A 23,980-nucleotide genomic window follows, 5' to 3' on the forward strand; every position below is an offset into this window, starting at 1 on the left:
GGATGCTCAACCGACTGAGCCCCTGGGTGCCCCAAGTGCCCCCCTAATCTTGGAGGTGGGTATGCTTACTCCCCCACTTTCTGAGGATGCAGCAGACAGACCCAAGATGGCCCTGTGTCCCCCACCTCCTGGTGTGACCTCACCCCCTTGAGTGTGGACAGCCCCGCGACCTGCTTTGCACAATTCTGTCACCTGAGAGCACAACCCCTCCCACCAGGAGACGCTCTCCCTGCTACCACACTGAGAGCCGCACATGGAAAGGGCCGTTCTTGGCTGAGGGTGGCCGAGAACCCGCAGGAAACCGAGGCCCCGGCTCTACAAGCAACCGAATCCTGCCGGCAGCCACGTGAGTCTGGAAGCTGATCCTTTCCCAGTCGAGCCGCAGATGCGTCTGCAGCCCAGATATCACCTGACTGGCCCCCGGGGAGACCCCGAGCTAAGACACGCCCAGACTCCTGACCCACAGGAACCGTAAGACAACAGACATGAACAAGTGTGTGTTGTTTTAAGCACTGGGTTTGTGGCGATGCTGTGACGCAGGGGCAGACAACTAACACACACGAGAGAGCTGAGGCACTATGGGCTGAGCACTTTACCCAGAGCAGCAGAGCCAGGGGTCACGCCAGAAGTGCAACTAAACGGCAGCCTTGCAAGGCTTATGAAATGCCACCACCGGTACACTTTTTTTCACATGTACCTCTAACAGGAAAAAAAACAAAAAAATGTTACTTGTTTAGCAAGAAAAGAGCGAGCAAGGTGTAGGAGCCCCTGGGGAGCAAACTGCATCTAATTGCTTCCCACCTGCCCAAGGCCCAGCGGGGACCTGGTCATTAAGGGGGCCTGGTGTGCACGCGTGTGTGTGCACAGATACGGGGTACGTGCCTGCGTGATGGCACATGTGCGTGCAGGCGCTGGTGTGTGGTGCGTGTGCATATGTACACGTGTGCGTGGGCATGTGGTACGTGTGCGCACGCAGGTGTGTGGTGCATGGGCATGCATGTGCGGGTGCAGCGTGTGTGGCCTGGAGGAGAAGCCAGAGCTCAGCACACAGGAATCTCCTTTCCTGCTCTGCAGCCTCACCTGGGAGGTGGTGACGTCAGCACAGGAGCCCTCCCACCCTTTAAGCCCGCCCACACTTTCAGAGAGCTCCTCTCTCTCCCCTCTCTCTCGCGCACACGCACACACCCCTAAACCTGCTCACAAGCACGAATGCAAGCCTTCCCCCGGCAGCCCAGGCACTGAAGACGAGTGGGTGCGGAGGCCCCACGAGCCCTGCCCAGCAGGGCGCGTGCAGGGACCCGAGGCGTCCCAGGGCATCCAGCACCCGTGCAGGCAGCTGTCGTGGCCTCCTCGTGACTCCCAGCCCGGCGGCCACGGGAGGGCTGAGAAAGCCGCAGGCCCGGGCTCCTGACTCAGCCCCAAAGCTTCCCTCGCGCGCAGTCTCGAGCAAGCCGTCCCGAGACGGACCGGGCTCCACTAGACACCGCGTGGGGGGACCGAGGAAAGCACCCCGGGGCAAACGCGCCTGGCGAACACGGCCGAACGAGGGAGGCGGCAGCGGGAGCCGACAGTGCGGCCGCTCAGTCACAAACACGCAGCTCGAGGGCTCCCAAAGCGCCATCTGTGAAGGAGCCGACCCCCGCCCCTCCCGGCCCTCCAATCTGCACCGCCGTGCGCGCTCCCGGGACGCGGGCCGGCCCACACGCTCACACCCTTGAGGACAGTGCTCCGTATTTGTATCACTTTGGGGGGGAAATTTTAGGAACTCAGCTCTCCCATCAAGGAAAGCGATCAGTTAGCTCGGACTCTTTAGATTTAACTCCCCTTGATCTCTCTTGATAACCTGCAAATTATACTTTTAAGGCTTCGATCCCGGTAACGTGTAACTAAGGGGACAAGTGGCTCAATCGTGAACAAAAGTGGCTTTCACCACGTCAGGCAGGCTAACATCCCGAAAGAGCACCGCCCGGGGAGGTTTGGGACACCGGACGCAAACCCGGCTCGCCACTGAGCACACGCAGGTCGTCACTGCCCCCAGAGGTCTGGCCGAGAGGCCGCGGACAGCAGGGGCCGCCTGGTGGCTTCACCCCCAGAGCAGCCTCCGAAGAGCGTCCGGCCCCAGCCCGTTCTCTCGGCTTCACGGCCGCCAGCTTAGGGGCCGTCATGTCACGTCGGGTCCCCTGTGACACTCCCCCAGCTGGCCTCCCTGCTGACACCCCGTACTCGACACCCCCCAGGGCGGCAGAGGGAGCTGCTGACACATCGGGCCACGCCGTCCGTCCGTCCGTCAGTCACGCTGTCTGCCCAAGACGGGGAGGGCGAATGCAGACTGCTGGCCGTGACCCCAAGGAGCCTGACCTGCCCCTCCCTTCCCCCACCTCATCGCCTCCACGGGGTCCTCGCTTGCCAAAGCCGCCACTTCTGCCCGCTCGCGGCCTCTGCTCTCGAACTTGTCGCAACGCCCTGCTCGCAGCCAGACCTCCCAGGGCACCCCCGATCTCCAGCACTTAGGTGTGAGTTCAAACGCCGCCTCCTAAGAGACAGCTTCCTTTACCAGCCCAGCCAGAACAGCACCCCTCTGCCCAGCCTGCGGCCCCCACCCACTTCTGCGGGAGCCCCCCCAAGGAAGGTCCTCCCGCATCCCGTTCACGGCTGTGCCCTCGGTCCTGCCCCGTGACAAGCACGGAGGAAAACCCTAGAACCTTCGCTGGCCTAACAGAGGCGTGAATGATCCGGGTCCCCCCACCCTTCAATCTGACCCTCCGCGTGCCCTTGCTCTCCAAAGCCTGTGCCGCTGATGAGCGCCGACCTTCCCGTTCCGGTAACGGCTCGGGCCAGCCCGGGATTTCGGCCAGCTCCTTCCCTTCCGTTTCTCCATCAAGTGATGCTCCAGACCCAGCTCCCCAGAGGCCAGCCAGTCGGGACCTCGGGACCCCCGCTTGTCGGAGAGGCGAAACGGACTCAGGGGCGGAGAAGCAGCCCCCGCGAGGGGAAGCGGTGCGGGCAGCGTGTGGTGCCGGCGGGCTTGCAAGAGGAGACGACAGGCAAACAGGGAAGTGAAGGCCAATGACGACTTCTTCAGGAGGGAGGAGGGGCAGAGCGCCAAGCTGGGCGCGCCCAGAGGCAGGGGACAGCAGGGGCTCCGAAGCCAGCGAGCCGAGTCACAGAGATCTCTCCGCGCACGATCGCTTGGTCCCGTGCGCGGACTTCATGTTCCTCATGGGGAGACGGTCCCGTCTCCGAGCCAGGAGTCAAGGTGCGGGCTTGTGGAGGCTGCGCCAGGCAAAGCGCCCACGCCCGCCCCCTCGGCGCCAGGTCCGCCTTCGGGAAGCACCCAGCACCCTCCTGCTCGGGGAACGTGCCGCCCCCAGGCCCACCTGGCCTGACTGCAGACAGCGGCACGAGAGGCCACCGCGGTGCTGGGCGCACGCCGACGTCCACGCCGACCGAGCCACGTCCCCTGGTCACGAGGAGGCTCACGCGACCCACATCCCGGCGTCTGTTCTGAGCGAGCACTCTCAGTCCTTGCTGTCCCTACAGAGTGGCACCCAGAGCCATTTCCCTGGAACAGCCGCTAATTCAGGAAATAAAGAAATATTTTTAAAAACACGGATTTATGTTTCCTCGGCAAGAAAGGGGGAAGAGAAGGTAACCAGCTGGCCTACACGTCCCTCAGCGTCTGTTCGTCCCGTCAGACTGTCCTGCCGCGCAGGGACACGCCGGGAAGCCACGCAGGTCGAGGCCCGGCACCAGCCCTCGCCAGCAGCTCCGGTCCCACGCGCCCTGTCCCGCCGGCAGCGGGGCCAGACGGCAGCCATCGCTCTACGGTGGCAGGCAGAAGCATCTCTTTTACAAGGTGACACACAGATCAGCCTCGTCTAGACCCCCGAGGAAAAGCTTCCGTTAATTGCAGTAACGCAGAAGAGACCTCCGCGTAGAGAGAACGCCTGGTGCCACCGGGAGCCCACAGATCCAGACCAGAGCAGCATTAAGTCCCGGCCGCCTGCAAGCTGAGGACGGCGTCACGTGGAGGGGCGCCGGGCAGCCGGGCGGAGGGGGCCTGCAGGAAGTGTGGGGCAGCAAGAATCCCAGCAACCCCCCCCGGCACACCCGTGGCCCCAGCCGCGGAACCGCAGAGGTTCCCCCGGCTCCAGCCGCGGGCAGGCCCCCCCTTCCGGCTCCCATCCCCGCTCCCGTCCAGGGGGACTGGCTGCAGAAACCGGAATGGGACAGGGGCCCAGTGGCCCCAGGAGACAGGGCTGCCGCAGGACCCCAGGCACAGACCTAAACCTACAGGCAGCGAAACTAACTCGCCCACCAGAGGCCATGCAGGCAGGAAGGCCGCGACCACAGGCCGGGCCGCCGAGGCCTCCTCAGACGCGACATGTGCAGCTATCGGGCTGAGGGCTGCTTTCCCTCTTTTCTTCTTCTTACTAGGATTTATCCTGTATTTTTTTTTCTTTTTTTTTGCCTTAAAACACTTCATGAGTTTCCTTTGCTCTAAGTTATTTATTTAGAGAGAAAAAAAGAGAGAGCGCACGCACACGTGCGCATGAGCCAGGAAGGGGAAGAGAGAGAGAGAAAGAGAGAGAGAGACAGAGAGAGAGACAGAGAGAGAGAGAATCCCAAGCAGGCACCGTGCTCTCAGCGCCGAGCCCAACATGGGGCTCGAACCCACAAACCGTGAGGTCACGACCTGAGCCAAAACCAAGAGCTCAACCGACTGAGCCCCCGGGCACCCCTGCTTTGCTTTCGCTTGAAATCACAAAAACTAGCACAGGTTTGTTCAGAATCATTCAGAACTCCCTCCCCAACTCACCTGACATCGTCCCGTGGGGCCCCAGCGCCCCCACTGCCTCCCCCCCACCGACAGCTCACCTCAACCTCAGCCCAGCTCGTAACAAGATCTGTGACGGCTCGAGCTACAGTGCTCCCCGCCTGAGCATCCATCACCGCCTCACAGACCAGGAAAGCGCACGTGACCGTGAGCACATCGGGACCGGACCTCTGAGGGTCACCCCGAAAATATTTTGCCGTTTGATGGCCATCATAATGAGCTGCCCACAGATCAGACGTTGCTCAGAGCGAGTCACGAGGAAAAAGGACCCCGTCCCCCACGCCGCGGGCCGCGGGCTCGTAACCCGCATCAAACACCTGCGGTTCTTGTTCAAAGCCTGCGTGGAGCCCTTTCCAAGCTTTTGCCCTCAGGCTGGTGAAAGGTATCACAAGGGACTGCCTTCCTATCACCTTTCCCAAGCAAGTGCTTTCAAAGTTCACAACATGACCCTTCAAAGGGGTACAGATTAAGCACCAGTTCCCTTGAATTTACAGCCCCCGACGGGCCTGGAGACGAGCTGGGGGCAGGCACTCGCTCCTGCCAGCTTCTCCAGCCCCAGCGCCCCGCGGTTCCCTCACACGGTCTCAGCTAAAAGCAGAATCCGAGAGAAATCTTGTGAGGGACGTTCGTGTCTCATCCTCTACCGAGGCGCCCCCACAACAGCAACGGAACAACCGCAAGGAAAAGTGACTCCCGCGTGCCCCCCGCCACGCCACCCTAAGGAGGAAGGTGCCGGGAGAATAGGTCGTTCCAGGCCACCGCCAGACCCTTCACCGCCCCAGACCCCATAACAGAGCCCGATTCCCCAGAGCTCCCCCGGGGCCCAGGCTCGGAGGAGCCCCCAAGGCCAGAGCTAGTGCGAAGTCCCCCAGGGCAAAAAGCAAGAAGAGACAGCAGTTCACCAAAATCAAGGATCAAAAGCCAGAGGGGGGGTGCCTGGGTGGCGCAGTCGGTTAAGTGTCCGACTTCAGCCAGGTCACGATCTCGCGGTCCGGGAGTTCGAGCCCTGCGTCAGGCTCTGGGCTGATGGCTCAGAGCCTGGAGCCTGCTTCCGATTCTGTGTCTCCCTCTCTCTCTACCCCTCCCCCGTTCATGCTCTGTCTCTCTCTGTCCCAAAAATAAATAAACGTTGAAAAAAAAAATTAAAAAAAAAAAAAAAAAAGCCAGAGGGGCCAAGCCAGGAAGCGGGAAGAGAGACCCAGCCAGCTGGCCAGCGGCCTCAGGAGCGTGGCGCCAGCGCCCGGCCAGCCCGGCCCCCGGGGCCAGCACAGGGAGGCCGCGGGGCACTGCCACAGACAGGAGCTTCCCGCCACGTGCCCAGGCAGCCGGGCTTGGGGCTCTAGCTCATTCTCCAGCAGAGCCCCGTCTACACTGCCGGACCACAGGCACCCCAGCCCAGGCCTGCCTTGCCTGCCTGCACAAGGTGGGTGCACCAGGGAGGCAGGGCGGCCCAGGCTGGGATTGGGAACATTCTTCCCACAAGGTTTCTGAGGGGCCAGGTCAGGACACGGACGCTCCCCAGAACTCGGAAATGGGGACCACCAGCAATTCAGGGTTACCCTCCAAATTCAAGAGTCCCCACAAAGCACCCTCCCTGGGGCTGTCTTCCCAGACTCCGTGCACGGCAAGAACGTTCGGCACCACACACGCAGGTTTTCCTGGCGACTTGACGGCGTCTCTGCTGTTTCAGGCACCCTGCCCTTCGACGGCACGATGCTGAGGACGCGGAGCACCCCCTGGCACTCCTTCAGGGGGTCACGGCCCCACAGCGTGGTCTGCCAGAGGGCCGGGTGACCTGCCAGCGGCTGTGGCAAGAAAGGTGGCACTGGCTGGCGCAGGACCAGCGGGGGCAGGGCAGGCAGGAGCACCCCGGGGAGGGGGAGAGAGGTGGTCACAGCACACGGGCGCGAGTAAATGTGGAGTGAATGTCGTGCCATCAGCTTCAGCAGCCACAGGACAATAAAGGCAGGATGCCCCATGTACAGAGATGTTGAGTGAAAACAGAACGAGCTGCATCGGCTCTAACAACGAACACGCCCTGTGGGGCGCCTGGGGGGCTCAGTCGCTGAACCGTCCGACTTCGGCTCAGGTCATGATCTCGCGGTTCGTGGGTTCGAGCCCCGCGTCGGGCTCTGTGCTGACAGCTCGGAGCCTGGAGCCCGTTTCAGATCCTGTGTCTCCCTCTCTCTCTCTGACCCTCCGCCATTCATGCTCTGTCTCAAAAATAAATAAATGTTAAATAAAAAATTTTTAAAAATTTAAAAAAAACAATGAACACGTCTTGGGTCTTACAGGCTATTCAAGTTCTGCCCACGGTCCTGATGTTCTCGTCTTTGTTACAGAGCAGGAATTCATTAAATGTAGTTCCAACTTTAAACTCTTCTGGAAGTACCTTTTCTACGGATCAATTTATGCTGAACTGCAGTCATAAAGCAAGTTGCCCTTACTTGTTACCACCAGGGCTGGAAAAATGAAAATGTGACCGGCACTCCCGGTCCGCTGGCCAAACTTCAGACACCTGAGCAACCAAGAAAGATTTTTTTCCTAAAAAGCTGAAAGACTTTCTTGCGCAGAAGGTTCCCGGGAGGGCAGCGCTGCCTGGCTCCACTCTGCAAACCTGCGGCGCCCTCCACGGCCCCCCAGGTGGGACCAGGGCAGCGCATGGGGCGCTCGGGGTGCCGAGCCACTCTGCATTCTACAAAATGAAATCCACGTAAATGGAAAATGTCACTGTGCTCACGAGGACTCACAAAACTCTGATTTCAGAAATCTGAAAACACGGCACTATAGGCGTGAACTGTGTGACTTCACAGCACAGCAAGCACCATGGAGATAACTTCTGGGCAGAGGGCAACAGCAGATCCGCAGTTGTGCTGGGAGAGCTGCGGGGGCCACGTCCCCGGAAACCCCGGAGCAACGTGGCCCAGAAAGAAGAAATTATTACAAAGCAAGTGTTTACAACACGATCCAAGGAACACCGCCCCTACGTGAGTTCTAACACCTGATGAATGACACCAAGTAAGAGCCTGTGACAAATCCAAAATGTGCATTGAAAGGCAACCACCTGGGGCACATGGGCGGCTCAGTCGGTTGAGCGTCCGACTTCCGCTCAGGTCATAATGTCGCGGTTCGTGGGTTCGAGCCCCACTCCGGGCTCTGTGCTGACGGCTCGGAGCCTGGAACCTGCTTCGGATTCTGTGTCTCCCTCTTTCCCTGCCCCTCCCCTGCTTGCTTGCACTCTGTGTCTCTCTCAAAAATAAAACAAACATTAAAAAAAATTTTTTAATTAAAATTTTAAAAAATAAATAAAAGGCAACCACCTATCACGTAAAATATACACCAGGACTGCCCCTGATTATTCGCCGCGACGTGGTTAATGACGTAGGACTCTCTTAAAGCCACCAACAGTGGCACCTGTGGCGTTTGAATGACTTGACATTGACCTCCTTCAAATGTGATGATTTATGCCCCACGCTCTGTGCTCAAGGCAGGTGTTTGAAAGGTGAGCCGACCCAGACGTCTCACTATGCTCAAAACTGAAGGACAGAAAAGAAGCAACACTGTCAAACACAACATCACAGTGTCACTGTCACCTGGCCAAACATTCAACACAACAGACATGGCCACATGTCACAGCGGTGAGAATGACTGGGGGCCAGTCAGAAAGAAGCATTTTTCAAACGCAGGAGCCACCAGACTTCCCCTCTGGCAGCGTGGCCCATGAGACGGCCACCTACCTGCTCCTGAAGTCACTGAACCCGTCCACCCCACACAACCCGCGTTTACCTCGGATCAGTCGCCTCAGTGCCAGGAAGGCCAGGAATAAAATCCACCACATTTAGAGGATAAAGGAGCAAAAATGTATTCTCCTATCAGATGACAGGGAAAGGAATTGATAAACCTCAGCACCATTTGTGACTTTAAAACCACGAGCAAGGGGCGCCTGGGTGGCGCAGTCGGTTAAGCGTCCGACTTCAGCCAGGTCACGATCTCGCGGTCCGTGAGTTCGAGCCCCGCGTCAGGCTCTGGGCTGATGGCTCAGAGCCTGGAGCCTGCTTCCGATTCTGTGTCTCCCTCTCTCTCTGCTCCTCCCCTGTTCATGCTCTGTCTCTCTCTGTCCCAAAAATAAATAAACGTTGAAAAAAAAAAATTAAAAAAAAAAAAACCACGAGCAAGGCACCATCCCTCACGTGATAAAGAGCACCTGTAATGCCTAGAGAAAATATCCCAAGTCAGCACAACGCGACCAGGAGTGACAGCAGGATACCTGCTTCCCCCACTGTGTTTGGTTGTGGTAAGAAGTCTGAGCCAGCAAAAAAAAAGAAAAAACAATAAAAACAAACAGCAAAACAAAACAAATAAGAAAGAAAAATATATACCAAAACAGAAAAAAAAAAAAAAAACTGCCATTATTCACAAAGTAATACGATTAACTTCTGTAAAGCCTCAACCACATCTACCCATAAGATACTTGAATTGGGGAACAAGGTAAGACTTGCCAGGTAGAAGGTTCACTGACAAAAGTCAACAGCCTTTCTAGAGAGTATCAATGCAAGACAAGAAAAAGAACACTGTCCAGAAATAAAAGATCAGGAGAGCTAAACACAGAAACAAAATGTGAGTTCTCCCCGACTGATCGGCAGATTCGGCGTGATTTCCAGAATTTACATGAAGCTGTTAACGAGCTGATTTCACATTTATACAAAGGCCCATAAACAACAGCCAGGCTCGGGCAGCCTGCCTGCAAGACAGCGAGACCAGGACACCTAGACAGGAGGAAGCCGGAACAGGGACAATGGACACACAGAGCGGCAGCCCAGAGGAGCCCAGAAGGAGCCCAATGTGTGCGGGATTCTGATGTAGCGCAGAGCTGATCGGCGCGGGCGGCTTCTCCTGGAGGGATGTGTGCTCAGAAAGCAGCCGACCGCGGCGAACCACGCAGAGTGGATTCCAAACAGACTGTGGCACTAAATGTAAAAGGCAAAACTTTAAAAATCTGGGAAGAGAGCTAAGACTTCTCTGAAATCTCGAGGTTGAAAAAGAGGTCTTAGGACACAAACAAGCATACGCGTAAAGGAGAAGACAGGGGAATGGGCGGCGGTAAATTCAGAATTTCTCGTCACCACGAGTGAAGAACAAGCCACTAACTGAAGGGGGCGCCCGGGTGCATCCACACCCACGACGGACTCAGCGCCCTGAACAGATCAGGAACCCCTTTCCGTCGGCAGAACCAACCAGACACCAGCACCCCAGGAACAGGGAACAGAAGCATTTCACCAGAGAAGAAACACAAATGGGCAAGAAACCGAAGAAAAAATACTTCACTTCATCCGCACTCACGGAGGTTCAAGTGAAAAGCCCAACGGGACGCACCTCATACCCCTGGCCAGAGCAGGGGATCCGGCCTCACAATCCCATGTGGTGGTGAGGGTCAGCATGGGGCACTCCCCCAGCACGACCGCCTGGTGTGACCCAGTTCGATCCCAGCGCCCGCCCCCGGGGCCTCTCCACACACGCGTGCGCACACACACACACAGGTGCACGCATTCATGCACGCACAGAGGCACGTGCACAGCAACGCCCTGAGAAAACACATAGCGATGAACTTGGCCCAAATGCTCAAGCAACACGAGACTGGAGGGCTCAGGGCACAGACTGAGCAGCGGAAAGCAACACAGCACTGAGAAGTGACCTCCAACCACAGGCACTGACAGGTAACGCTTAAAACCAAATGCTGTCTTGGGGTGCCTGGGTGACTCGGTCAGTTGAGGGTCCACCTTCGGCTCGGGTCATGATTTCACGATCCGTGAGTTCAGGTCCCGCGTCGGGCTCTGTGCTGCCAGCTCGGAGCCTGCAGCCTGCTTCAGATTCTGTGTCTCCCTCTCTCTCTGCCCCTTCCCTGCTTGCACTCTGTCTGTCTGTCTGTCTGTCTCTCTCTCAAATGCGGGGGAAAAAAAAAAAACCCAAATGCTGTCATATAAAGGGCAACCACACATATACTTAGAATAATCCCATTAAAAAATAAAAACCATAAAGGGCAAAAACATGCATACGCATACAAACACATGATAAAATCATACAGAGAGGCAGGAAGACAGTCACTGGCTGGGAGACAGGAGACATGTGGGAGGGACACAGAGGGGACGTCACAGATGCTAGTTCTTGCTCTTTCTTCAGCTAATGGTGGGCACCTGTACGTTAATTTCTCATTATTTCCTTTAATGTGAACATAAACGTTACAGAAATCCCTCTGCTCTGGTAGATTTTACCAGAAAAACAAAGAGACAGGAGAAGAAAGATCTATGGACCCGATTCCCGAAACACGTACGAGGAGACTTCGGTGGACTGATTACAAAACACCCAAGTACTTCGTGGGCTCTCGCAAACCGCATTCCCACCGCTGGTGGGCAGAGGCCCCGTGAGGAGCCCGAACGAAGAGACGAGGGGTGAGAGGCCGTGGACACGTGGGACACCGACCACCACCCACGCGTCCAGGCCGTGAGGACCCTCCGGTGTCACCTCGCACGTGGAAGGACCTGCAGAACGCCCACACGTGACGAGCGTGCGCTCTACTCACTCATCCGCTGCCCCGGCGCCAGGCTGCAGGGACCGGGGGACACAAGGGCCCCGGGTCCTGCCCTCATAGCCTGCGCGGTCCTAGCAGACCAGCGGGGGCCTCAGCCGTGGCCAGAATCCCAGCAGACGGTTCACAGATGCACTGACTCTCACCAGCAGATGCCTGCCGGTCAGCAGGGATGGAGACCATGGGCGTGAAGGCCGCCGCCCCTCCGAGGGTGGTCTAACGGGACAGGGACTCTGAAAGGGCAGTTGCCACAACCCCGCTCAGGGGCTGGAGTGGGAGACACAAGGGCACTCCTGGGTCACCGGGGCAGGAGCAGGTGAGGCTGGCCTGCTCAGGTGGGGGGGAGAGGGGGGAGGGGGGCCGGCCAAGCACAGCGGGCTGCTGAGGAGTGGTCCTCCAGATGCAAGTGTCAGAAACCCACTTCGATGTGGCCCCAGAGCCAACTCCGGGGCCTCCAGAGGCGGTCTTCCTCCTGGCCACCACCGGCCCTGCTGTGGGCAGGCCCACGCGGCTCCAGACACAGTCTACGCCAAGCGCACGGTCGCAGTAAGAGTCCACTCTGAACGACCGCTGCTATTTGCCGCCTAGAAAATGCCCATCCTTCAGGGCCATGGAAAACTCGTCACGCTAATTCTAAGAATTGCACGTAAATAATGTGGTTTTAAAAGCCTGCATGTTTCATTATCCTCCGCGTCTGTTTAAATGTAACGAGACATCGCTTCTCCGTGGCTAACTGGAAAAAGCATCTTATTTCCCTAATTTGTGACATTGCTCTAAGAAGCACATAACCAGAGGGCAGATAATATAATAACCACGAAGGAAAAGTCACTAGGTAGACGATAAACTTATCAGTAGAAAAGGCCCAATAGGGATATTTGAATATCATTCCCCTAATAAACTCACTGCACCCTCCATGGTAGCCACGGGCCCACAGGTCAGAACTTGTGTGTCTTCATGTAATAGATTGAGTGAGCTCAACACCGGACAGGAGACCAAAAAAACAAGCAGCCAAAAACTTACGAATTTTACTTTCAAACAATGACATCGGATAAAAACAGTAATTACCAATTTCGACAAAATCTTCTGACTCCCATGAGGTTCCAGGAGATGCTCTGGGCACCGACACCGAGAGGGCCCCAAGCCCTGCTCTCCGGGAGCCGACAAACAGGGTGAGCAAGTGGCATCACGAACAAGCAGTCAGGCCGCACACACCTGTGCGGTGTGAATACAGGTGTGAATGGGGTAGGAGAGCGTTGCAGGCATATGGCGTGTCTGAGGAGGCAACCTCCCAGGTAAGGTCTAAAGGCCCAGAGGGACCCAGACCCTCAGGGGTCATGGGCGAGGGAGAGATGGGGATCTGGTCAGCTGTTCGGAGCAGCTGGCTCTGCGGCACGTGCAGCTCTCGCACCAGAGCTCGGCCAAAACAGACACCGCGGAGGTCTGCTGTCCCCTGGGGCCCGCTCCACCGTGGGGACGGGCGGGGGGCGGTGACCCTCTGACCGAGGCTGTGCCTCTGCTCTCTGGCCGAGAACCGCCGGGTGACGGCCATCCAGCCCGACTCCATCCACTCCGCTCACTTCCAGGCCTCCCTCTCGGCAGGTAGGCGAGCCTGAGGCCCCTGAATCTAGCTGAGCTCCCATAAAACAGGGATTTCCGGGCCGAGCTAGCCCAGAGAAGAGGCAGGCTGAAGATTCTAAAAGCAATTCAACGGCGAGCAACAAACGGAACGGACCCTCCATCAAAGACCCGCGTGTGGCAAACCAGCACACGTAACGACGCACAACATCAGTCACCAGGGAAAGGCAAGTTATAAGCCCGCAAGATACCATCCCACACCCGCCAGAAAACGGCTGACATTAAAAAGCCTGCCGGTACTGCTAAGGATGCAGCACAAGACCTCCCACGCACCGCTGGTGGGCACGCCGACCGGTACGGCCACCTTGGAGAATCGTTTGGCAGTCTCTAATGAAGTGGACACACACCCACTTACACCACACAAGCACCCTGCTCCTAGGTCCTCGCCGCAGAGGGGCGAGCAGGGGCCTTCACTAGATCTCCACACAAAGGTTTGTAGCACATTTTTTTTTGTGAAGACCCACGCTTGGAAAGAGCCCAGGTGTCCATCAACCGACAAACGGGTCACCATGCCAGGACACGTCCAACAACAGCGTCCTACCCAGCAGCAGTGCGACAACGTGGACAAGCGTCTAAGCACTAAGAGAAGGCGCTCACGAAAGTCCGGAATTTGTGGGATTCCGTCTGCATGCAATTCTTAAAAGGCAAAGCTCCAGAGACACAGAAAGCAGATCAGGACTTACACGGGCAGGGGTGGGGACAGGAGGCTGACAGCAAAGGAAGCGAGCCCGCTTTTCAGGGTGATGGAAGTGTTCTATCGTGATTCAAGTGGCTGTCACAGTCCCAAGCACAGGTGTCAAAACCAATCTAAATGCACACTTACAATGGGTACATTTTACTGTCCGGCCACCAGACCTCAACAAAGCCCACAGGAGGAAGCGGACAGTTGGGGGGGGGGGGGGAGCGGGTGGCGAACCGAGCGGACTGCGCATCCCCTACTGAAGGGACAGGAAAGCGTGGGTAGATGGGGGATGTGCCGAAACCCTTCTTCTGGGCGGTCAGAAGGCCCAGACGTCAGCGAGGCACACGAACCAGCTAAAATCCGAGTCACGCTGTCCCGGTTCCAGACGGTCAAGTACAACCATGTGACTAAGTTCCGGCCCGCGGGACACAAGCACAGGTACTGGGAGCACCTTCTAGGGAAGAGCGGCAAGGGGAGGGGCGCGCCTTCCTCACTCCTGCACGTGGAAGGGAAACGCGGTGCGGAGAAGCTACAGCAGCAGCCGGGGCCGCGGGGGGTGACGCCAAGCACAGCGGCAAAGCCGCCTCACCGCCGGGGGGAGCCCGTGCGGGAGACAGGAACGCACCCCCGTCCCGCCAGGCCGCCTGCTGTCTGCGGCAGACCCCTCTGAGCCGAGCCGCCACGACCCTGCGAGCTCTACTCTACGAGCGACGTGTCAAGTGGTAGGAAAAATATAAAAATGACGGTAAACCGAAGATCTGTGGCAGACTCTATTTTCCATTAAAAAAAATAAGTAAAAAAGAGGTCACGATATGTTCCCCCTCGTTTTGCAGATACGGTTAAGCACAACCATTGAGAAGGACAATCAAAAACAACCGCCTCGAGATGCCTGCTTCTGTGGGAAACTAATTCTCCCCTTTTGTGTGCTATAATCGACAGACACTTCTGCTTTCATAATCCAGGATTTTTGTTCAACAAACTTACTAAGCATATAAGAGACAGGAGAGTTTAAAAGTGCGTTTGCCGGAGCACTCGAGACGCAAACAAGTGTTTCAAACCGTAAGTAAAAAACATTCCACTTTAAAGAGATACCATTTACAAGAATAACAAAAAAACGTGATAACTAAGAATAAATCTAATAAAACACACATAAGACCTTTCCTGGGACAAATTTTACAAGTACACTGAGGGGCGTCACAAATGGCCTAAAAATGGAGACGGTGCATATTCATGACAACAACGAGGATTCCGTAAAGACGTCAATTCCCCCCATCTGATCTACAGATTCCGCGCAAGCCCAGCCACGAATCAGACAGACAGTGAAGACAAAAACGGGACAAGCAATCCCAGGAGTCTGACTGTGAGAGTCGGGTGGGAGCGCACAGGCCTGAGGCCTGGAGAGGACCAAGGGCACCAGGGTCCCGGCAGCCGTGGGACTCGGTACGAGGCTGAACTCGCCGGCAGGTGGGTGTCGAGAGAAGACCCCTTGAATTCTAGGACAAGACAGGGAACAAAGACGCACGTATGCAGGCGTAAGGAGGACGCACACCAGAAGGGACGCTGCAAACACGGGGAGACAAGCTGGAGGCCACACGTGAGGCCGGGCCTGACGGGTCACTTCAGGGGAGAGCTCACTGGAGGGCGACCTCACCTCGTAAGCAGCCGGTGAGTACAGACGAATGAAAAACGGGAGTGTGAAGGACAAGTGAGCAAAGCTTCAGATGAACCTATGGGAGCGGACTGACTACACAAGGTACGTGTAGATCTCTCAAGAAAGGCACAGCGGTGCCAACCAGAAAGGAAGGGGCCGAGAAGTTCGGCCACACTGAAACGAAGAACTTCCGGTCGTCAACGCCACCCAGAAGGAAGTGAGAAGCAGCCACGGGATGGGAGAGGACGCGTGTGACGTGCAAGCTGACAAAGATTTAGAATCCCTAACACATTAGGATCGGCAGCCAATAAAAAACTAGATCAACCGCCCACAAGAAAAATGGGCAAAAGACAGAGAGCAGCACCCCCCCGAAAAGGGACCACGGAAACATTAACACAGGAAGAGATCACGGCCACCAGTAAGGAGAGACGCGGAGATGACGACCAGGAGGAGAAGGCCCGCTGGCGGACAGGAATGAGGAGGACGAGGGGCGTGGTCACAAGGCGTGGACGAGAGTGAGGGGGACACGGAACGTGGACGTGGGGCGTGGACGAGGAGTGTGGACAAGAGTTAGAACGACAAGGAGCGGGGACGCTGACCGTGGATGTGGGCCGTGGATGAGGAGCATGGACACGGAGTGCGGGACTCGAACACCCCACAGGCGAGCGTCTGAGGAGGGCAGCTCCCCCGGGAGCACACTGACACCAGCCTGACAGGCTCCCGGGCTCACCCCCACCCCCACCCCAGCACAACCGTTCTACTTCTCCTCAATGCCCCAGAGAAGGGCCTGATCACAACACGTCAGACACGACCCAGATGTCCGGCGACAGGAAAAAGCCACAGAAAGTGTGCAATATTTGACTGACGGACGATCACCCAAGAGGACACACAGATGAGCTGAATGTTAGCAAATGATGTGGAAGAAAAACACGAGTTGCAGAGAGAAGGCCACGGGACACGTGCTGAGGTCACGGGATCACAAAGTCAGGGGGCCGCTCACGTCGTGGGGGCCCTTCAAGAGCAGGGTAGGCACCGTGGGCGGCTCCAACGCCACGGGTCCGACATGAGTGGGGCTCTCCCCTCAGGTGGGGAAGGACACACACGTGCACTCCACGCACGCCTACCCGTGTCTTCCGTACGCGTCAACGCCACACACAAAACAGCGACTCCTGTCCGTGATTACGTTCTGAGAGCCACCCCACACGTGCTGTGGGTAAAGCACCCCAACCGCACAAACCACGTCGCTAGTTCCGTGGGCACCCACCGCCGCGACCCAGGGAGACACCGTCCACAGGAACTTGCGATCCTGGCTCTTACCTCCGTCACTTTGGGTTGAAGTATTAACGCCTCCGGACTCATTCGAGGGATGTCTATGTGGATCTGCGGATGCAGGGAGAGAGGTGTTATTTTCAAAGATGACAAATGTCGGCGTAAGTGTGACGAGAAAAGCAGTGCTCAACGGCGATGAACTGACCCGGGACTCTAACCTGCTCCCGCCCTGAAAGTACCGACTCCCTCCGTGGCCGAGTGCTCGAGGGGGCAGGTTGTAGCCGCACAGGCCCAGCACGAGGGCTTGCCGACACTTCCCGCGCAAACACTTGCTGCCCGATCAGGAAGAGAGCAGGCCCTCGGCTATTTAGTAACAGAATCCATAGCAATTAGTAAACATTGATTCCCGGCCTCGGACACAGGAGCAATTCAGGTACATCAATAGCGTACGCGTTTTCGGCCGTGACAGCTTCTTCTTGGCGCCCAGGCCACGTTTTTCTCCGCTTCACAGAGTCCGTGGGGACCCGGGGCACTTTTCAAAGGAAGCACTTAAAAACCTCTGCCAGCATCGGCCGATCCCTGCTTGCGCGCCGCCTGACCCGAGAGCCCTAACGAAGCCCCCGACAGGGCAGACGACGACACCCGCAGATCCAAGCAGCAGCGAGTAAGAACGTTCGGGGCTTGAGCTGGCGCCACGGGCTGGCTCCCAACGTCCCACGGGCACGTCCGCCCCTGGCCAACACCGTCACCGTCCCCAGTCACCCAGGAGAAGGCCGCAGAGGCCGAAGGAAGACGTGCACATCGTAATGCCGAGAAGGAGCCAACGTTCAGGTTCGTTCCCGTCAGTATGTGCCCACAAGGACTCCACTACCCACGGGAACAGGACAGCATCCTCGCTCTGCCTCACGGGCACGACAGCCTGGGCACCATGACTGAGTCCCGGGGCCCAGCATCCTTGTCTAGAAGGTGCCTGCCGCATCCCCCAGAGGCTTCCCTGGTGAAGACCACCCGAGGTGGGGGCCATCAACCGCGCTGATGCGAGGCGTGGCGGCTGCTTCCCCACTGACGGGTCCCTGCCTGGAGCCCTTCCCTCGGTGAGAACCCGGGCGCCAGCATCCCATCGGCAGCACCCGCCCGGGCAGAGGACCAGGAGGGGCCCGGGGGCCAGTGGACTCGGTGTTCGGGGCGGCACTGAAGGACAGTGGGCAGGAAAGCGAGAGAGGGCAGGAGTCGGCCCGGAGGAAACCATCAGCCCCAAGCCCCCTGAGCAACGCGGGGAGGAATGGAAGAAGCGTGGGCCCACGGGCGGCAGTGCCGAGAGGGAGGGGTGCAGTCCAGACCGGGGGCCAGACGACTCTAGTCCGACCGTGTCCCCTGCCCCAGGGTGCCCTCAAGGGCCACCCTCAGAACGCGGCTCCCGTGCCATCACACTCCGGTGGGCGGGCCAGTGGGCACCGTACCTACACCTGCCGTCTGTGCCAACGGGAAGGGGCTGGACACGCGAGGCGGGCCTGCTTGGCGGCAAAGCGAGCCGACATCACTGCCGCGGATTATGGTTTTCTCCGCGATGTTATCGCAGAAACATCTGGGGAATTCACAACAACACGGAAGCTTTTTATTACCTATCATCGTAACTGAATAAAAACACATGCGACCTGTATTTAATTAACTCTCCCTCAAGAAATTCGTAACAGAATACAGTTTGGTAAATCTCACAGATAGATGCTAGGTGTCATCCTTTGGAAGTCTTTTCCTCGAATAAAAATGCATCAAAAACACATCCAAAACAATACCAAGTGGACCCATTCCCTAGAATTAGTGAAGTGGAAAGAGAAACCAGGTAAGCTACTATTGCCCCAACGAAATCCAAGTGCAATCTATCTTAAATCCGTTTCTCAGGGTGCCAGGCAAGCAGCGCCTTGCGCCCTGGAGCACCAAGGAGCCAGAGGCAAGGGCCCCGCCCCAGAAGGGCCTCTCCCGGGTCCTTGCTCTCTCGCATGGCGATCGCCCCCCCAAGCTCTACCGTTTCCCCTCCATGAGGAAGATCTTCTCAGAATCCACTTCCCTTGAAGAACTGTTGGTCACCAATCAGAGGGAAGGCCTGTCTTGGGACCTTTGTAAAGATCTACACCAAAGTGACAAAGAGATGTGGAGAGCCCATATCTGAGGCAGAAAAATTCGGCAAGGCTCCTTCACCCAGAAGGAGGGTTTCCAAAAGGAAACATTCAGTACGAACGTGTCTCGGGAAAGTCAGAAGCTGATTGAAGAAACAGGAAGCAGAGCTATCAGTTAAGAACTACCTTTTTGTTTAAACACAGCGCAAAAATGAATGAACAAATGAATGAATGCAGCACAAACCATTCTGCATTTCACACATTACAAAGACAGTAAGAATGACAAAGTCCTCAATGAGCTTTTCTAACAGCAAACTCTGAATGCGCTGTGAACTATAAATCAAATGTAAGGATTCTTCCCCTCATACACACTGTCAACTGTTCAAGAAGCCATAATTACACCATTTTGTGTTCAACGAGGGAGCAGAAATGATACACTGCTACACGTTTTGCTGGAGATGAACTGCACCCCCCCAATCCAGCTGCCCAGTCAGCTCTCGTCTACCCACACCCCACCCCTCTGTGCCCCAGAGAGTCAGGGCCCACAAAGCCCACGGAGACTCTCCTCCCCTGATCGGTCCAGCGACATGCCTGTCCGGGTCCTACGGGCCCAAGAGCAGCTCTCTGACACAAGAAAGGCCGGGCGGCTCCCGAGGCACGTGTCAGGGCACCAGCAGGGGACCTCGGGCATCCGCTCTGCAACTCCAATTAAAAACATCCTCGTGGGGCGCCTGAGTGGCTCAGTTGGTTGGGCGTCCGACTTCAGCTCAGGTCACGATCTCACGGTCCGTTGAGTTCGAGCCCCGCGTCAGGCTCTGGGCTGACGGTTCAGAGCCTGGAGCCTGCTTCCGATTCTGTGTCTCCCTCTCTCTCTGCCCCGCCCCCATTCATGCTCTGTCTCTGTCTCAAAAATAAATAAACGTTAAAAAAAAAAAATTTAAAAAAAAAAAAAAAAACATCCTTGTCACTTTTATAGAAGGAACCGGAGATGAGCAAAGCACTACCAGCAGGAGCACACCGTCACTTGTTCATTCGTCAGCAAACACAAATCCGTGGCCCGGTTAGGAACGCACCAGAGCAAACAGCCCCTCCCGCAAACCATCTCCAGGCCAGGGCCCCTCACGGGACGTGGAGCGAGGGACAGACACCCACCTGCCTGTAGGTGTCCTGGTGAGCGTCGTCATGCCGGGAGTCGTAATAGTGCTCGATGAACGCAAAGTATTCTTTCTGCTTTCTCTGGAGCGTGGCTGGTCTTCGCTCCACGTTGGCAGGAAGGTAACCCTGGGTGAGAGAAAGAACAAGAACAAAAAGTAGGTACGGTTAATGCCGACTCACAAAGTGTGAAATCCAAAGGGTCTTAACTGGGTGTGGCCTCCCAAACGGGGGGGACGAGGACGGTAAGCGGAAACGGACACGAAGCACATCAGGGAGGCGGCCTCCGAGGCACCGGACGGGCGGCTCGGGCTCGGGCGCTCACAGCCTCCACCGCGCCCGCCAAACTTGACCCGTGGCCACAGGAGTGGGAGTCAGACGGGAGCCAGGCTTGAACTCCGTGCTGTTCGGGAACAGGACTGAGATGAAGCCCTGGTTCTAAACGGCTCGTGTGCCTCAGAGAACTCGGAAGTCTGCACGGTCTTCTGACCAGAGTACATGCGGGTGCTCGTGTGTGCTCACGCATACATACAACGTACACACAGACATGTGCATGTGTGTGGGCGCACACACACACACACATACACACACGTACGCACATCTGGAGAGATCGTCGCTCGTGCAGATTTCCTCCTCTCTCCAAAGACTCGTGGGCGACTGGCAGCCGCAATCCCAGGACATAAAGTGAACTCAAACCCAGAAGGACCCAGGCGGCTCAGGGTGGTCACGAAGAGCCCAGTCTCCAGGGCCAGACTATTGGTGTTGTACGGGCTTTTTATTTTGTTGCTTCTACTTTCTTTAACTTTTGGTTTATTTTTTTGTTTTGAGAGGGAGAGGGAGAGGGAGCCCAAGCAGGGGAGGGGCAGAGACGGAGGGAGAGGGCTTGGGAGAGAATTTCCCAAGCAGGCTCCAGACAGTCAGCGCAGAGCCCGACGCAGGGCTTGAACCCACGAACCATAAGATCAGGACCTGAGCCGAAATCAAGAGTCTGACACTTAACCGACAGCCGCCCAGGCGCCCCTCTTTGCTTCTGCTTTTTAAATCAACATTACCGACATGTCACATATAAGATGAAATGTGCCTCTTTCAAGTAAACCCTTCCATGACATCTGACAAGGGTACACAGCTGCGTCACTACGGCCCCCGTGAAGACGTGGAGAATCTCTGTCTCTCCAAAACCTTCCCCTGTGCTCATCCCCCTCTCAACCAGGAGAGCCCAGGGAGCCGCACAACTCCTCGCGGACCGCCCAGGCCTGGCCTAGAACGTCACGCAAATGGAATCATTCGGGGACCCACGCTTTGTTTCCGCTCGGCCTGGCGTCTTTGTGATTTTTCCAAACCGACGAGGGGACCGGCAGCCCATCCCTCGGCTCACTTCTCCACCCCACGGAGACCCCGCGGCCTGCCGGCCACTCACTTCCTGCTGAGCGTCCGGGGTGTTTCTAGTTCGGGGCTACTATGAATAAAGCTTGTTGCTACTATTCTTGTACAAGGTTTTTATGGCTACAAGCTTTCCTCTCTCATGGTTAAACACCTAGGAGTGGAGTATTGGCTCCCCGCGCATGTACATGTTTCGTTTCCTAACAAACTGCCAGACCTTTCACAAGAAATGATGTGGTTTCACACTCCAGCTAACAGAGGATAAGAATTTCAAATGCTCCACACCCTCCCTGATAGTATTGCCCGTCTTTTCTTTTTTAATTTTTTAATGGTTATTCATTTTTGAGAGAGACAGAGACAGAACGCAAGTGGGGGAGAGGCAGAGAGAGAGGGAGACACAGAATCCAAAGCAGACTCCAGGCTCCGAGCTGTCAGCACAGAGCCCGACGCGGGGCTCAAACCCACGAACGGTGAGATCATGACCTGAGCCGACGTCGGACGCTTAACCGACTGAGCCACCCAGGTGCCTCTCTTTTTTTAATTTTGTTAATGTTTATTTATTTTTGAGAGACAGAGAGAAACAGAGCACAAGCAGGAGAGGGGCAGAGAGAGAGGGAGACACAGAATCCAAAGTAGGTTCCAGGCTCTGTGCTGTCAGCAGAGCTGGATGTGGGGCTTGAACCCATGAACCGCAAGATCGTGACCCAAGCCAAAGTGAGATGCTTAACTGACTGAGCCACCCAGGCACCCTGTACTGTCCATCTTTAAATATTAGCATTCTGGGGGTGCCTGGCTGGCTCAGTCAGAGCATGTGACTCTTGATCTCAGGGCTGCGAGTTCAAGCTTCATGCTCAGTATAGAGATTACTTTAAAAAAAAATAAAATCGGGGTGCCTGGGTGGCTCAGTCGGTTAAGCGTCCGACTTCAGCTCAGGTCATGATCTCACGGTTCGTGGGTTCGAGCCCCATGTTGGGCTCTGTGCTGACAGCTCAGAACCTGGAGCCTGCTTCGGATTCTGTGTCTCCCTCTCTCTCTGCCCCTCCCCCATTCATGCTCTGTCTCTCTCTGTCTCAAAATAAATAAACATTAAAATAAATAAATAAATAAATAAATAAATAAATAAATAAATAAAATCTTAAAAAAATAAATATCAGCCATTCTACTGAGTGGCTTTAATCGCACATCCCCGATGATTAACAATGTTCAACATCTTCCCACGTACCCAGCTGCCACTGCTTCTCTTCTCTGGTGAAGTGTCTGTTCAAATCTTTTGCCCATTTCTTAAACCAGGTCATCTTCCTAGTGAGTTTTATGGTTCTGTCTTCTAGAAGCAAATACACATTAAGATTATATTCTCCTAATCTGGGCCCTGCCTCTTTGTCTCAAACAGCCTAAGTTTTAAATTTCCATGAAATCCAACTTATAAAGTGTTTCTTTTATATTTAGTGCTTCTTCTGTCCTACATAGGAAAGATTTCCTGCTGGTCTCTTCCCTGGATGTTCTGAAGCTCTACCTGGCTACCTCCTGCTCATCCCTCCAGCGTCTCTTCGACGGTACTTCAGGACGCCTGACCCAACCCGAGGCCAGGCTGGTCCCTCAGGGCTCCAGCTGCTCCTGGCACGAGACCCCCCACAGAGCCAGCCCCTCACCGCGCCCGCCACATGGCAGCCAAATTTTCATTAAGTGAATTCACGTATGAGCAAGTGAACAAATAAATCCCACGTGGTATTTTCCGCCTTTAAGATGCTCCCACATCTGCAGCAGACCTGTGTTTGCTGCTGAACATCTATGCCTCCCTTGTTTCCACAGAGCCCTGAAGATCCTCCAGGAACCACACATCCCTGTTCTCAACCCCTTCCTTCAGGAGTGTTCCTGATGGGCCACCCCACTGGCCACAGGGGCTGACAGGCTCAGAGGCAGAGAGGGGACCCAATGCAGGCACAGAAGGCAAGCCCCATGGCTTTTCTTTGCTTCTTCCTGTGAATCGGGGAGAATGTGCAGAGACTGGAGCTGTGGCAGCTGCCCTGTGGCCATGCGGGAGAACCACAGGCTGTGGGTCCGTCACAAAGAGCTGACCTGCAGAGCTGAGCTCAGAGAGTCACTGGCCTTGATGAGGTCGGCCTGAATCCAACCACGTCTTCTCAGTTGTGCGAGCACATCCATCCCCTTTGCTTCCCCAAGGCATTTCTAGGAGCATCGATTCTCAATGACACTCCTGCACACATTTGCTTTCGCACACCGGGTCACACCGTTAAGCCTCATGTCCGTAAACGCATACTGGAATATAACATGCGAGCACCATCCAAATGGTGGGAGGAATTATCATAACCACACCTGGCTCGAGGCCCCTGGGAGCCTCCTAACCACTGTCCTTCACCTCCTCCCTGGAGCTAGTAAGTCCCTAACTTCTAACACCGGGTAAATGTTGCCTATTCCTGAACCTTCTACAAATGGGATCATTTTTTCTGTCTGGCCGCTCAAACTCAACATTACATGTGAAAACTCACTCATATTTGGAACATGTTAAGAATAGCTTTCGCTGTTGTGTGTTCCCGCGTACAAATTCCATGCTACCGTCAGCAGACGTGTGGACTGCGCCCACTCTGTGTTCTCAACATTCTCGTTCCTGCCCTTCACGGCCCATGACGTGCATTCCGTTAGATAGTTACCGAGGAGG

The 23,980-nt window shown here is 56.1% G+C and overlaps 1 protein-coding gene across 6 annotated transcripts in view; it reads right to left on the bottom strand.

The window, feature by feature from the left end:
• Nucleotides 1-23,980, bottom strand: part of TBC1D22A (TBC1 domain family member 22A) — a 327,451-nt gene that overhangs the window by 206,483 nt on the left and 96,988 nt on the right. For all 6 annotated transcript variants that reach the window (XM_086711972.1, XM_086711971.1, XM_086711970.1 and 3 more), the window contains 2 exons: nucleotides 19,924-20,052; nucleotides 16,706-16,768 (listed from right to left, as the gene is read on the bottom strand). In XM_086711972.1, the coding sequence (XP_086568098.1) occupies nucleotides 16,706-16,768; nucleotides 19,924-20,052 (192 nt within the window). The remainder of the gene's footprint in view (nucleotides 1-16,705; nucleotides 16,769-19,923; nucleotides 20,053-23,980) is intronic.

Source organism: Puma concolor, chromosome B4, assembly GCF_028749965.1.
Source record: "Puma concolor isolate L17-30 chromosome B4, mPumCon1.1.hap2, whole genome shotgun sequence".
NCBI lineage: Eukaryota > Metazoa > Chordata > Mammalia > Carnivora > Felidae > Puma > Puma concolor.